Genomic DNA, 15,001 nt, shown 5'->3' with positions numbered 1-15,001 from the left:
TTATTTATTGGTGCATTCTTGGCACCTTCAAGATTCATTACAGTACAAGGGAGGTGTATCTCAGCAATACATCTATTCTTTTAAACATCCACACATAACACTTGACCACACACAGAGACCAGTAAAAATACGTTAATCATTCTCAATTCAAGAGCAGCTCTTAATTAATAGTACTCACAGAAAAAATAGAACTAAAGTTAGAGTTTGAGGGATATTTCATAGTATCTAAGATATTAAAATGAACAATTTCTCCATCAAACTCCATAGATAAGGTACCCTTATTAACATCAATTTTTGTCTGTACTGTGCTTAAAAAGGGTCTACCTAGTAGCAAAGGTGAGGGGTCAGGAGAATGATCATCATCCATGTCAAGTACATAAAAGTCAGTTGGAAATACCAAATCATTAATTTTGACCAACACATCCTCAACCAACCCATTAGGGTATGCATTGGTTCAATCAGCTAATTGAATTATTATCCCAATTTCTTTTAATGGATCTAGGTTCACAGAAGTATAGATAGATTTAGGCATTACATTAATCAATGCCCCTAAGTCCAGCATGGCTTTCCTAATCAAAGTGTTGCCTATCTTACAGGGGATAGTAAACATACCTGGATCCCCACACTTCGGTGGGAACTTCCTTTGTAGAACCGCTGACACATTCTCTCCCACGATGACCCTTTTATCTCCCCTTAGCCTCCTTCGGTTGATGCACAGGTCCCTCAAAAACTTTGCATACTTCGACACTTGTTTGATTGCATCTAATAGGGGAATATTGATCTCTACCCGCGAAACACCTCCAAGATCTTCTTCTCCTAATCCTGCTTCTTCAGTTTCTCTAACCTGCTAGGGAAAGGATGCAAATGAGTTTTGACCTTAATGATCGAGTCAGGGAATACCACTTGATTTTTCACGTCTTGACTAGTTACGATGTATATTTCATCTTTGATAGTGAAATTTTCACCAATTACAAGCTTAGAGTTTGAGAAATCTTGTAACCCGGAAAATTCCAATGGTTACTCATAAGTAATTATGAAACCATTAACCTCAATCCATTTTGCATCCTCTTATTACCTTCTATCCTTAATTCTTATCGTTACCAACAAAAAACAAGAACACTCGGAGAGGCGAGAACTAATCTCATGTACGTAATAGGATTGCGATAGGCACTTTGGGGTTTGATAAGTGAATTGTATGATATTTTATATTATTTTTAGTCACTTTAGTTATATTATTGGAAGAAAGTGAATCATTTTGGCTATAATTGGTGAAAAATGTTTTTAAGTGATTAAATGAGCTTTTCCTCACTTTTAGCGGGATTTTGTGTATTTTGACAGTTTTGACACATTTTCGTATTTTGGCTATAACTTGAGTTACAATGATCGGATTGAGATGATTCTTGAACCAATTTGAAGATAAGAGATAGATCTACAACTTTGGTGAAGACATCTGAATCCAGTTTGAAGGTTTTCAAAGTCAAAAAGCTGAATTACAGTAGCAAATTTCTACTGGTAGAAGCTGAAACAGGACAATGAGCAGGCAAGGGTATTTGGGTCATTTCGCAACCTACACAGATCCAAATGAGGTGATTCTTGATGCATTGGAAAGCTAACTCAAAGGGCTACAAGTTTCATGTTTCGGTCAAGGGCTAAATCAGCTTTTATCATCAAGAAAAGTTCAGTGGAAGTTGATGCAAAATCAGAGCAGAGCTGGAAATTGAACCAGAAGTGACCAAATGGTCACTGTAGCAATCCGGCCGGAATTTGGCCGGATTTGTGGCCGGATTGTGGTCAGAAAAGACTGCTATGTACGCGTAAAACTCAATTTCACCTCCACCAATTCACATGTGATGCTAGACATGTGAGAAACATTCCCAGCTATAAAAGGGAGGTGTAAACCTCAAGTCTTGACCAATATTTCATCTTTATATAGCCAAATTCATTGCAAGATTGAGAGGAAGAGAGAGAGATACGGGAGAAAGTTTGGACTGCAAAAATGTAGCTCTGCCATTCTTCTTAGTGTAGGATAGTTTAGCTAGTAGTTCATCTATTCTTGTTTATTAGCTAGGCAAAGATGAAGATGGAGAATGAAGAAGGCAAGGAGATGAACTCATGTGACAAGGGTTACATTCCTTCCAAACTCTTTATCTTTTGTACTTGATTCCAAGTTTAGTTAATATACAAGTTCTGGATTTTGTGTTTAATATTGTCTCTAAAGTTTAAGCCTTGGGTTTGGTTGAACTTTCTATAATTGTTAGTGTTTATTATTTGGTTATTTGATTGCTATGATTTGAGCAAGTTATTTAGCGCTTTGGCTCTTTAAATCATGATTAATTTGGTACCATTGATTGTGATTATCTAAGGTGTTGTTTCTACAATAAAAATTGAGATTTAACACTAGTTCAAGAAGTGCTAAACATAGGGAGTACACTCATGAAAGTAGAGGTGCACCTATGTGGTTTTTAGTGATTCATTTCATGTAATTTCACTGAAGAAATGAACTTGTAGCTAATTTCATAACCATGAGAATAGGTATAGATTAGTTATAAGTATAATTGATTCACTACGAAAGTAGGATTCAAATGTATAAGGAAATTACACCATAACTAGCCTAGATGTAGTACTCAATGATCCAAATATAGCACTTGTATGAGTAGTTAGGGATACCACAACCTAATGAGCTTTTATTTGTTATTTTGTATAATTTTAGTAGGTTAAATTTGTTATAATTCATTGATAGTCTAAATAATAGAGAAGCTTTAGTAATACCGGTAATTGTTCACTCTTCCTTGTGGGATCGACCCGATACATACCCTAAACTACTAGTTGACATGTATACTTGCAGTGAACGGGTGTAATTCGGTTTTTTTTAACTTGTACGTATGTAAAATACCCGTCAAGGTTAATACTCTTGCATATGGTTGAGAACTAATAATCGTACATGCTTAAATATGTTGGATTTCAGAAACCTCAGGGGTGGGTTTAGGTTTCTGAAATCCAACATAATTCAACTCGGTAAATATTAGTATTGAAAGGTTTTTTGAGGAAAAACAAGTTGATACAGGAAAAAGATGGTCATATACAACGTGTAATAATTCAAGACTTCTCGATAACTATTGATGGTTGGGAAATTAAAAGGCAAACGAAATCCAACATATGCTTTTTCTATAGTTGACCGTAAGATGCTGTTTTCTTCTTGGCTGCTTGAAACGTAAATGTTTCTGTGTTGAATTATCAAAAAAAAAAAAAAAAAAATTGTGTTGAATGTCATGATCTCAGCTCCATTGAATCAGGAATACAATGAAGGGCATAAATATTGTACTCCAACTCTACATAGCACATTTTCATGATAACGGAACAATCGCGGTTCATATATACGCTTTCTAAACTTAATTAGCATGTAGTAAGATACACAAAAACTGCTGATCGTTCTTGCTCGCATTCTGAGCAATGAATTAAAAAAAAAAAGACAAATTAAAAAAATGCGAAATACAATTAGAGGCTGCTGATCATTCTTGCTCGCATTCTGAATGATGAATTCCGATTAACAGTTTCAGTACTGGGCGGCTTGTCTTTTAACCTGACAATGTTGTAAACCCAGCAACCAGCTAAGGCTCCAGCTATAGGACCAACGATGTATACCCATATTCCAGTATAGCAATTTGATACGATTGCTGGCCCCAAACTCCTGGCTGGATTCATTGATGCCCCTGAAATTGGCCTGTCATTTAAAAGTAATTAATCAATGACACAAGTATGAAACACAAAAAAAATTGTCTGTTAAGTTCTTCTCATTAGGTAAAACGAAGCAACGTTTTAATCAACCAACAGCACCTCCACTTATTAATTCAACTTAATGAAACCATCAACATATATATTATCCTGCTTCGTTGGGTGATTCGGGTGTTCTTTATATATTATTAGGTGGGTGATTCGGGTGTTGATCGATCTTAGATACTAATAAAGCTATTGAAGGGACTGTTTAGTACCCGGCAAGCAAAGAATTAACTGTGACGGTGGCTCCAACAGCTATTCCAGCGAGTTCTGGTGTCTGCATATGATGAAAAATCAAGAAGCAACAAATAAGCCATAGAACAGCTCTTGAAAAAAAGAGAATGATGCGTCAAAAAGTAATACTTTTTCAAGGGTAAAAAAGTGATATCTTGCATCAGGCAAAATAAGGTTGACTTGATTGATCTAGAGCATGAACTAAAGGGTTGGAGTTTGGTGTAACAGTTAGAGTAACTGCACTGAACAGTTGACACTCTGGATCAAAAAAAGTAAACTTGGCTCGATCAAGAACGTAAATTAAATGGTTGGGATTTGGTTCAATAGATAGAGCAACTGTACTAAATAATTGACGCCTTAAAATTAAATGGAGCAAATTAAGGTTGTCTCGATAGCAGGCATCCATTATTCACACCCCAGATCGAGCCAATCTCATTTCTCTCGATTCTGAGCATCAACAGTTACCCTAAATACCTTTTTCCAACGTTCATTTTTCACGTAACTATTCTTATTCTAGTTTTATGGCATTTATGGAGACTAGTTTACAAGTAAGAAATCATGGTTTGATGAAACTATATAAAGAGAAAAGAGATGAGGTCTTGCACTGACCGCTCGTTCGTCAGTGGAAACACCGGACACAGCGAACATGAGATAGAATGTTATCACAAACTCCAAAAGTAAAGATTGGACGTTAGACCCCGCCGGAAGGGTGCCTACAGAGTGATAATGTTCTTCGCCAAAAGCAAGCCGGACGGTTCCACTTGCTAGAGTTGATGCGAAGAGTTGAGCACAAATATAAGCAGGTACCTGCAATAGTGAAAGGTGGATTCAGTGGCAGGAATAAGAGATTTAAAGGCAAGAGGTGCAAGAAAAGTCATTTGGGCGGCAAATTTTTTTTTTTCTAAATTCATAATTTTCATGAAGTTTTGGATTGTCAAGTCCAAATGTTGTTGGCTGTTTATGTTCAATATGCAAAATACCACTCTTGAGAGTAACATCTCTAGCATGTTGATTTTAGATTTACAAATCTCAGTCGTTTCCAGCTAAACATGGATCTTCATATTTTCTTCTCATTTAGGTTATACACATAGAGTATATTATATTGGGCATATAAAACGATAGAATCTATAAAAGATAGTAGAATTAGAATTAAATTTTTATGCACCAAAAATCTATATAGTAGCAAGATTGGACGTATGACATCATGCATCCAGAACATTAATATGTATACTATAGGTATAAAGATGTAATGCATCTAGACCATTAATATACATATATATATATATACTATAAGTATAAAGAAAATTAATCTAGTCTACAGAATTATCCAACTCTACGATGTTATACATGTGCTTGAAATGTTTTTAACTAAAAAGAACAATCTAAACAGAAACAAACTTTTGCAGTAAACATGTACAAATTTCATTTGAAACTCTAGACTTAGATTCGGCGCTCAAAAAAGAGAAAAAAAGAGAGACTTAGATTCGGCATGATAATTAATTTAACTCTGAAAAAGTTTTTGCATAAATGCATGCTTGATGCTTACCTAAAATAAAAAAATAAATAAACGCATGCTTGATATTAATTATTTTACCCGTTTCCATGCAAACTTCTTGCATGTGGCAAAAGCAATGGTGACAGCAGGATTAAAATGAGCTCCAGAGATATGTCCAACTGTGTAAACCATCACCATTACATCCAATCCCCACAGGATTGCTACTCCTGGGAAGGTGAGAATATTGTCCTTGCCCAAATTCACCACAATTGAAGTAAACCCAGTGAACATCAGCAAGTAGGTACCTATTAGCTCAGCCATTAACTGCAATATTGGATTTAGGCATGTTTCATCAGTAAACAAGATTGAGATATTAAATGCAATAGTCTAATTCAATATCCCCTTGGATTGAATTAATGTTGGTTGAAGAACTCAAGAATCTGTAAAGGATTACCTGTTGCAGAAATTGAATAGGTACCATACCGCCTGAAGAGTTGTTAGATTTGTTGGAAACTAAATACTCATATTTTACCTCCACAACAATATCATGGTCTTGATTAGTCTCTAATGTGTCTGCCATTGCGGACTTCTCTATACAAAATTGGAACGTCTCACTCTAACTATGTGAATTTTTGACGTACATAAATGTTAGAAGTGGAACTGCTATTTATATGGTCTTTTCAAGTATATTCTCACGTGTACTCAGGTGCAGTAAGATGTAAAGTCATACTTCCTTCGCAAAAATTTATAAAGTTCCATCGTCATAATTGTATATTGGCCAAAAAAAAAAAATTCGGACATCTATGACTCTGACAATTGTGTTGTATATTACTATAGCTGCCGGCTGACACAGCCCGGCAACAAAAGAATTTTTTTTAAAAAAAAAATACTATAGCTGCCGCTGACATAGCCCGGCAACAAAAGAATTTTTTTTTTTTTTAAAAAAAGCACTGACTGCCAGACTGTGTCGTCCAAATTTTTAAAAAAAAAACAGTCAAAAATTTTTTTTTAAGGTTAACTACATAGCCCGGCAGCCAAAGAATTTTTTTTTAAAAAAAAAAGCACTGACTGCCGGGCTGTGTCGTCCAAATTTTTTTTTTTTTAAGATTGACTGGCTGCCAGGCCGCAAAGCCCGGCAGCAGAAGAAAATTTTTGTTTTAAAAAAAAAACCAGTCAAAAATTTTTTGTTTTAAAAGTTGGCTACACAGCCCGGCAGCCAACTTCATTTTCCGCCTTTTCCCAGCCCAGCAGTTACGTACATGGTAATCACAGCCCGGCAGCCAACTTCATTTTTTTGGCCAATACTCTAGCCTCATCTACTCATCTTTACCATTAAAATGCCACATTTCTGCGTCCTTCAAATGGTAAACGAATGTTCCCAGAAACACACAGGCAATGATTTTCACACACTGCAATTTGTTTAGGCCAGTGTAGCCTCTCACACACTGCAATGATTTTCTTTGCCACTTTGTTGTGTTTAATTTCACTTGTGTGACTCATGGATCGCGATTTTAATAAAGCTTCATTTAGCAGGACTTTATAACTAATCATGAGTAGAGTAATCAATCAACATTCAAAACGCAAAGATTGGACGCTGCATGGAATTAATTAATGGAGAAACAAAATATACATATACATGAACTCAAACACACACAGCTGGTTTTATTTATTTATTGGTGCATTCTTGGCACCTTCAAGATTCATTACAGTACAAGGGAGGTGTATCTCAGCAATACATCTATTCTTTTAAACATCCACACATAACACTTGACCACACACAGAGACCAGATAATTGAAGTATTTAGTAAAAATACGTTAATCATTCTCAATTCAAGAGCAGCTCTTGATTAATGTTTGTACCATAAGAGTTTCTTTCCGATTATCGTGACATCAACAGCCACTGCTTTATCAATATATGTGCCCTTGCTATCCTGAGTTTGAATGAGAAGCGCGTAGACAGTGACGACACCTAGATTCCACAAGGCGCAGGCAATCACTTTCATGAACACCAGCTTGGTCCCAGCCTCCTCGTTGTACTTGTCCACTGAAAATTTTGCCATCTCTATTACATTAATGTCTGTTACGTCTGCCTTTTTTGCAGTAGGAATACCACATAAACCTTGGAGGTTGGCATTCTGTAAGCCCCAAAAAATCAAAATTAATCAAACCCTTTAGAAAAGTAGCCAAAAACTCAGCCCATCTGACAAATTAGTAAGAAATTATATTACTGGGGGAGAAGGTTAGTCAAACAAATCGACTAAAACCGAGAAGCCAATATTCTATATAAACATACTGCTTTGAAATTTCCTATCATGACCTCAAATTCATACTGCGCTGGTCTGTTCTTTCTTTTCAAATAAAAGATTTACCATTCTATATAAACAATATACCAAATTTTTAGTTAGCTAAAACAAATCCCACAATACATAAAGTTTATGTTGTACTTTGTGATATTCTTACGTTCAAAAATTTTTAGTTGCGGACTGAACTGTATGAACCAAAGGGCTATATTCCTAAATTTGCCTTCATACTTTGGTTAGCTATTCAAGGGAAGTTGATGAGCAAAGATACGCTATGCAGGTGGAAGATGCAGAACATATCACCTCTTTGTGTACTATATGGAAGTATTCCTAGATCCATTGACCATCTTTTCTTCCAATGTGAATTTTCTCATTCTTCTGGGATAAAGTACAGAAAATGTACTTGTTATATAGAGGAAGCATGAGTTGGCAAAATGGAAGTGAGATGGTGGAGTAAACATATGATGTCTGATTCTTTTGCTGATAGACTTAGGCGACTGGTCCTATATGCCACAATATCTTGCATATATGGCAGGAAAGGAATAGAAGAATTTTTCAGCAATCTGCAAACTCAAATGTTTCAGCTGGTTTTATCAGTAATGAAGGTGTTGCAGTTTACTTGCTCTTGGCCAAAAGCCCCTCGGACTAAGGAGAATCTAGAGTTGATACTGGAATGGGGATTAGCTAATGAATGTCTTAGGAATTAGCTAGCTGATTATCGGTAAATTAATAAAATGACTACATATTGCCCCAAAAAAAAAAAATTAAAGACTGACTCGTGCAAGTTAACTATAAAAATGCTAGAACACACATAAAACCCGTGAATAAGTTGAAGGGCGCCTTTGATATTTGATTCAACTCAGCAATAGTATTGCTGAAACAAATCAATACCACACGCCCAAGAAAGAATGAAAAATGTTATGATAGGAATATGATCATTATTCACCCTCTCAATTGCGTTCCATGTCTTGTCGTCTCTAACTGCTTTCATTATAGCATCCACTTCAGCTGATTGGAATCCCTCCACAGCCACTGATTTCCATCAGGAAACAACAACTCATTTCAATTCCAGGAAAATAAAATACTCACCACTTGTAATTGAGGCAACACAAAAAAAAGGAGAAAGAATTTGTGAAAGAAACCTATGCACATGCATGCAAAATATAAAACCGCTGTATGAATTTTGAGAAAATAGAAGATTACGGTCGGCTGTGAGTTCGTTCATTTTGATGTTGTAGTTGGCTATGGCTGCAGCCATTTTTCACTTAGCGAGCTAGCTAGCTACTAACGGAGATAATGGAATTTTTATAACTGGTTGTAATTGTCGAAACTAGGTTTTATGCATGGAAGAACTTTCCTCGTTCCTTGTATTTATAGGCAATACTTTTACACTTAAATGCCCTTTATGCCCTTGCTTGGAAATTGGGAATCTAGTGACAAATATGCACTTGATAGAAAAGCCATTATTCATCAAGAATATTAGCAATAGCTTTGTTCCTTTCTTTTAGGGATAATTTCATAAACCTCCCTTGAGGTTTTTAACAATTTCATTTAGCTCCCTCAAGATTTTTAAAATTACACATACCTCTCTTGTTATTTAAAATGATAATACTGCCCTTGAATATTTTAATGAAATTCCCTTGTTTGGTATACTTTTACTTGGAATGACTTTTAAAATTATTTTTCATTATTTTTCCTTCTTATTCCTTTTTTTAAAAAATTTTTTTGCCAATAAAACTGTAGAACTACCACTATTACCTCTAGTTTCTATTGTAACCAATTGTCGAACTAGTGATTTTTTTTGTGAGTTAACTTTATGAGTAATCCAATATTTTTTTGCTAATAGTTGTTTTTATTTTTTGGTATTAAAATTAAAAATAAATAAAAAGAAATGGCCCGAAATTACTACTAAATTATGATAATCCCACTATTCAAAAAAATTCATAAACTCTAAATCAATTATTTCAACATTTTTTTATCTTGTAAATCGAAATCCATAATAAAATACTATCAAAAGTATCCTATCATAGTGATAAAATTATTATTATAGTTGTTTATCAAATAGTATGTATGGACATGAAAAATGTGACACTTTTTCCTTAGAATTATACTAGATAATATTATAATTGTGTAGGGAAATAAATTAAAACTCATTACACAAGGACATTTTTGGATATTTATTTAAAAATTTGACCAAGTCAATATTATTTAAAGGTTTTGTTACTAAAACTATCAAATCAAGGGAGGTAGGTGTAATTTTTCAAACCTCAAGGGAGTTCAGTGAATTTGTTAGAAATCTCAGGGGAGGTTTCTGAAATTATCCCTTTCTTTTATTCTTTTCTAAAGTAGACACTGTTAGTATCATGAGAAAGCAGGAAAAATAGATGCTGCAATGGAAGAAACAAGAGTTGAATCCCGAGATATTTGGATTGTAAATTATTTGAGATATTTTTACTGTAGCACTTTTTGTGATGTGATGTATGTGAGATAAAAAGGTGTGTTGAAAATTGTAATGATGATGTAAACAAATAAATTTTGGCAAATAATCCTCTATCCAAACAAACCCATTATGTTGAGAAAGATAGGGATGATTAGCCCATTAATGCAACTCTTACCCTCAACAAAGGAATGAACGATTTATTCAAGGATTTCTTGTATTGTCAGACTCAGTAATGAAGCATACTTAGCTGGACTATGTTTATAAGCCAACTTACGCATACACATCATACATATTTATTCAAGAATCACGACATCAAGGTTAAGTATGGCGATGAAATAGAAATAAAAATGATAGCAAGTGGCATATGGTGCTGTAAGAAAATTAATATGGCCACTGTATAACCCTCATGTCTATAAACTGTGTCTACTTTCAAACATGCCTAATCCCATATTTTACCCTCTTAATTCTCAACCCTTTCAATTTTCGAAATCTACTCAATTTCTCTTTTCCCTGAATCTAGGTGTATCCACCCACTTATGCAGTTTTTTTTTTTTTTTTAATTCTCAGGCGGTAAAAGAGCAATATTTTAGATATTTATTTCTATCTATAGCTCTGAAAATCACAGTGTATGTGCCGCTGGCATAATTCTTGTAATTGTCTATTCCTTAGGGGTCCTCTCTAGATTTTCTAGATGGGATAACACCCTATCTAGAAAATCTAAAATTTGCGCAGGTCTCCTTGGCAAATTCTTTATTTTCGCCTTTACTCTTCATAAGATGCTACCCATTTTCTGACAATACAACCCAATTTAGCAAGAACAAAAGGAATCCTTCAAATTCAGAACGTCGTAAATGAAAAAGAACTTGCAATAATTGTTGGTTTGCCAATAACTTTTGGTTAAATGGATTATCTCCAGATACATAGCCAACTCCAGAGTCCAGATAGGAGCAACCATTAAAATTGATAGCGACTTGAGTTTTGTCTGAATGGAGGGATTATTAGCCTTATTGGAAAGTGAAGAACAAGATTTTCCATGACTTGACACTCCTAATTAGCTTAGAAAGAAAGCAAATTTTTCGTGAAAAATATATACACTCAGAAATAAAACAAGCACCAGATTCCAGATAGCAACTATTAAAATATATAGCCATGCACTTGAGTTTGTTTGAATGGAGGGAATAATAGCCCTGTTGGAATGTGTAGCGCAAGATCAAGAAATTGGCAAATATTTATCTGAACGGAAAATGTCTTGAGGAAAACCTACTTTCATTTGCTAAATTGCAAGTTCTGGTGGACGTGAAATTTAGGAAAATATAAAACTCTATAATTCTCTTGCAACTTAAACAGACAAGAAGAAAGGTAACTAACTTTAACTCTCCTAAAATTTAGCTTTGCCCACCAACCTAATAGCTCATTCAAAGGTTGTGATTTAGAAAATTAATGAATGAAAAAGAGAAAGGAAACTTAATATTCTTCTTTGAGAGTTAGATTGAGAAGAAAAGAAAGAAAATGGGAACAATCGACTCTTGCTACAATTGAAATACTTTCTTATGTGGGAGTAATCGAATCTTGTCAGATATAATTATTTGTGACAATCAATGGCCCCAATTTGCTAAAATAATATTGCACGTAAACCTCATTCAATTTGTTCGCTTCCTTCTGTTACCTTCCACTACCTTTAATTATTATCGTCACCAATAAAACCAGAATGGACTACCCCCGAGAGATGGGAACTAAATCTCATGCGTTACAGGAATAAAGATTTTGGAGCAAGAATTATTGAGATTGAAGATTTTGTGTACATTCACATATATAGTTATATATTTCAAACAATGAATCGATGTATAGGAATAAATTTTATGCACTAAACTAACTGAGCGTACATCAATTCATGCAAGAAATATAAAAAGCGCAATGAAATTTATGCAACCACATAATCGAAAATCTAAACAATGTGTGCATCGACAATGAATGTGAGTGGATCCATTTACATCTGTAGTGATGGATGTGAGTGTGTCCATTTACAACCCTGCAGCTAGTTTTAAATAATTCGTAAAATAAAAACCTCCATGAACTATTTATTGGGGGAGTTTAACTTTGCCCCGTCTATTATTTGGAGTGGGTAATTTGCCCCATATTTTTTGTTATTGGACAAAAACGTCATGAAGATGTGTTATTTTCCTACTATTTCCTATAATATTCATTTTTTTCCTTTTTAAGTTCTTTTTTTTTTTTTTGGGTTTTTGATTCCTTCCCTTTCCTTCATCACCAAAGAAAGCTCCCCGTTTCACTCAATGTAAGTTAGGTTTTGCTTTGGGTATTAGTTCTTATTCTTATTATTTTGCTAATCAGACATTGAAAGCTTGTTATAGAAACAGAAAAAAATTAACTCTTGTAACATCTGGTTTGGTACTTTGGTTCACTTGTCAAGCAATATCTTTTTGAGCAAGTAGAGTTTTACTTAATAATGATAATGGCGGCAAGCAAATTATCGCAGACCTTTTTAGTCGCGCTCAATAGAACATCTGTGCGATCTTGTACTTTTTCCTTGTCTGTTCCTTTGTCTTCTAACGACAAATATAAGTAGACGGGATAAAAATGATAATCAAAGCAAACATCGGTCCAGACTACAACTTCAAGCAAACATCACAGAAACTCTTCTTCATGCGAATGTCTCAATACGTTAGCATATTTTGGGCGTTGCTTGTGATTTAAAAGGAACCAACAACATAATTCGACTTGGCATAAATTGGTGTTTTGACATACTGCAAGGTTTTGAGGAATAAAGGAATGGTACAGGAAACAGATACTCACACAAAACATGTAGCCAGGTTTCAAGAGTTTTCAATTACTCTTAGACTGTTGGGAAGTGAATAGGCGAACGAAGTGCTATATATGAACTCAAACACACACAGCTGGTTTTATTTATGTAATGGTGCATTCTTGGTACAAGCGTACCTTCGAGATTCAGTACAGTACTAGGGAGATGTGCCTCAGCAGTACATCTATCCTTTTAAACATCCACACATAATACTCAACCACATACAGACACCAGATAATTTAAGTACTTAGTAAAGTACGTTATTCATTCTCAATTCATGAGCAGCTGTTGATTAATGTTCATCATGTTTGTACCACAGGAGTACCTTCTTGCCATTTTTAAATTTCAAAGTTAGTGCTTGATCTTTATGTATGCCCTTGTCATCCTGAGTTAACATGTGAAGCCCGTACAAAGTGCCAAAAACTACAACCCGCTTGACATAGGCAAGCACTTTTATCAACACCAGCTTGGTCCCAGTCTTCCTGTTGTACTCTGCCACTGCAAATTCTGCCATCTCTTGAACATCAGGAGGGACAGTCTTGTCCACATTTTGTGCAGTCGTAGTTCCACATAAACCTTGGAGGTTGGCATTCTGTAAACCCCAAATAATTGAGTTCCCAGAATTAATTGAAATCCTTTAGAAAAGTAGCCAAAAACTAAGTTGATCCGACCAATTAGTAAGAAATTGCATTGCTCGGGGAGAAGGTTAATCAAGCAATTCAAGAAAGTAGACAAGATGAATAAAAAGTTTTAATTGGTTAAACCAATTCAAAAATGTGCTCAAGACTTTCAATAGCAACTCCTTTTACTTTTCCCAAGAGTTTCTGTGCAAGTTGATAAATTATTTAAATCCTTTCTTTCTTTTCAAATAAAAGATCTACCATTCTATATAAACTATATACCAAATTTTTAGTTAGCTAAGACAAATCTCAAAATACATAAAGTATACGCTGTATTTTGGGGTATTCTAAGGTATAAAAACTTTTAAGGACTGACTCGTACAAGTTAACCATATATTTACAAATGCTAGTACACATATAAAACCCGCGAACAAGTTGAAGGGCGCCTTTGATTTGATTCAAATCCGCAAAACTATTGCAGAAACAAGTCAAAACTACGCGCCCAAGAAAGAATGAAAAATTTCATGAAAGGAATATGATCATTATTCACCGTGTCACTGAGTCCTTCAATTGCGTTCCATGTCTTGTTTTCTCCAACTGCCTTCATTATAGCTTCCACTTCAGCTGATTGGAATCCCTCCACAGCCACTGATTTCCATCAAGAAACAAAAACTCATTTCATTTCCTGGAAAATAAAATACTTGCCACTTGTTATTGAACCAAAGGAAAAAGGAATTTGTGAAAGAAATATATGCACATGCATGCAAAATACAAAACTGATGTGCGAATTTTGAGAGAATAGAAGATTACTGTTGGCTGCGAATTCGTTCATTTTGATGTTGTAGTTGGCTATGACTTCAGTCATTTTTCCCTTGGAGAGCTAGCTAGCTACTAACGGAGATAATGGAATTTTATAACTGGTTGTAGTTGTCGAAACTAGGTTTTGAACATGAAAGAACTTACCTCATTCCTTGTATTTATAGGCAATACTCTTTAACACTTAAATGCCGTTTATGCCCTTGCTTGGAAATTGGGAATCTAGTGACAAATATGTATTTGATAGAAAAACCATTATTCACCAAGAATATTAGCAAGAGCTTTGTTCCTTTCTTTTATTCTTTTCTAAAGTAAACAACGTCAGTATCAGGAGAAAGGAGGAAATAGATGCTGCAATGGAATGAACAAGAGTGATAATTTATCCCTCCATTTGTGGAAGGACCGTGATAGAACAATCATCTTTCTCAACAACCATGGTATAGAAAAGTTGTAGCAAAATGGTTATCTCATGAAGGTTTTTCAATTTCTTTCATGGAAATC

The 15,001-nt window shown here is 34.8% G+C and overlaps 2 protein-coding genes across 3 annotated transcripts; both read right to left on the bottom strand.

Moving 5' to 3' along the window:
• Nucleotides 1-612: 612 nt before the first annotated feature.
• Nucleotides 613-6,083, bottom strand: LOC113757819 (aquaporin NIP1-1-like; the record flags this gene model as incomplete). Its single annotated transcript, XM_027300930.1, has 6 exons — nt 5,958-6,083; nt 5,603-5,827; nt 4,618-4,815; nt 3,990-4,051; nt 3,550-3,721; nt 613-844 (listed from the first exon to the last, which is right to left on the bottom strand). Coding segments are annotated over exons 1-6 (1,015 nt in total), but the record flags the coding sequence as incomplete, so codon positions are not given.
• Nucleotides 6,084-7,335: 1,252 nt separating this feature from the next.
• LOC113757823 lies at nt 7,336-14,627 on the bottom strand. 2 transcript variants are annotated; one of them, XM_027300934.1, is made up of 3 exons: nt 14,495-14,627; nt 14,235-14,332; nt 7,336-7,638 (listed from the first exon to the last, which is right to left on the bottom strand). In XM_027300934.1, exons 1-3 carry the CDS (start codon nt 14,547-14,549, stop codon nt 7,351-7,353), a joined length of 441 nt encoding a protein of 146 aa, XP_027156735.1. In that variant the 5' UTR covers nt 14,550-14,627; the 3' UTR covers nt 7,336-7,350. The 2 variants fall into 2 exon arrangements, with proteins under 2 accessions (XP_027156735.1, XP_027156734.1); XM_027300933.1 differs by lacking the exon at nt 7,336-7,638 and adding an exon at nt 13,135-13,656.
• Between the last annotated feature and the right edge of the window lie 374 nt (nt 14,628-15,001).

The sequence above is a fragment of the Coffea eugenioides genome, unplaced genomic scaffold, assembly GCF_003713205.1.
Source record: "Coffea eugenioides isolate CCC68of unplaced genomic scaffold, Ceug_1.0 ScVebR1_3340;HRSCAF=4539, whole genome shotgun sequence".
NCBI lineage: Eukaryota > Viridiplantae > Streptophyta > Magnoliopsida > Gentianales > Rubiaceae > Coffea > Coffea eugenioides.
The sequence above is the reverse complement of the archived record's forward strand: the minus strand, read 5'-3'. Positions and strand labels throughout refer to the sequence as shown.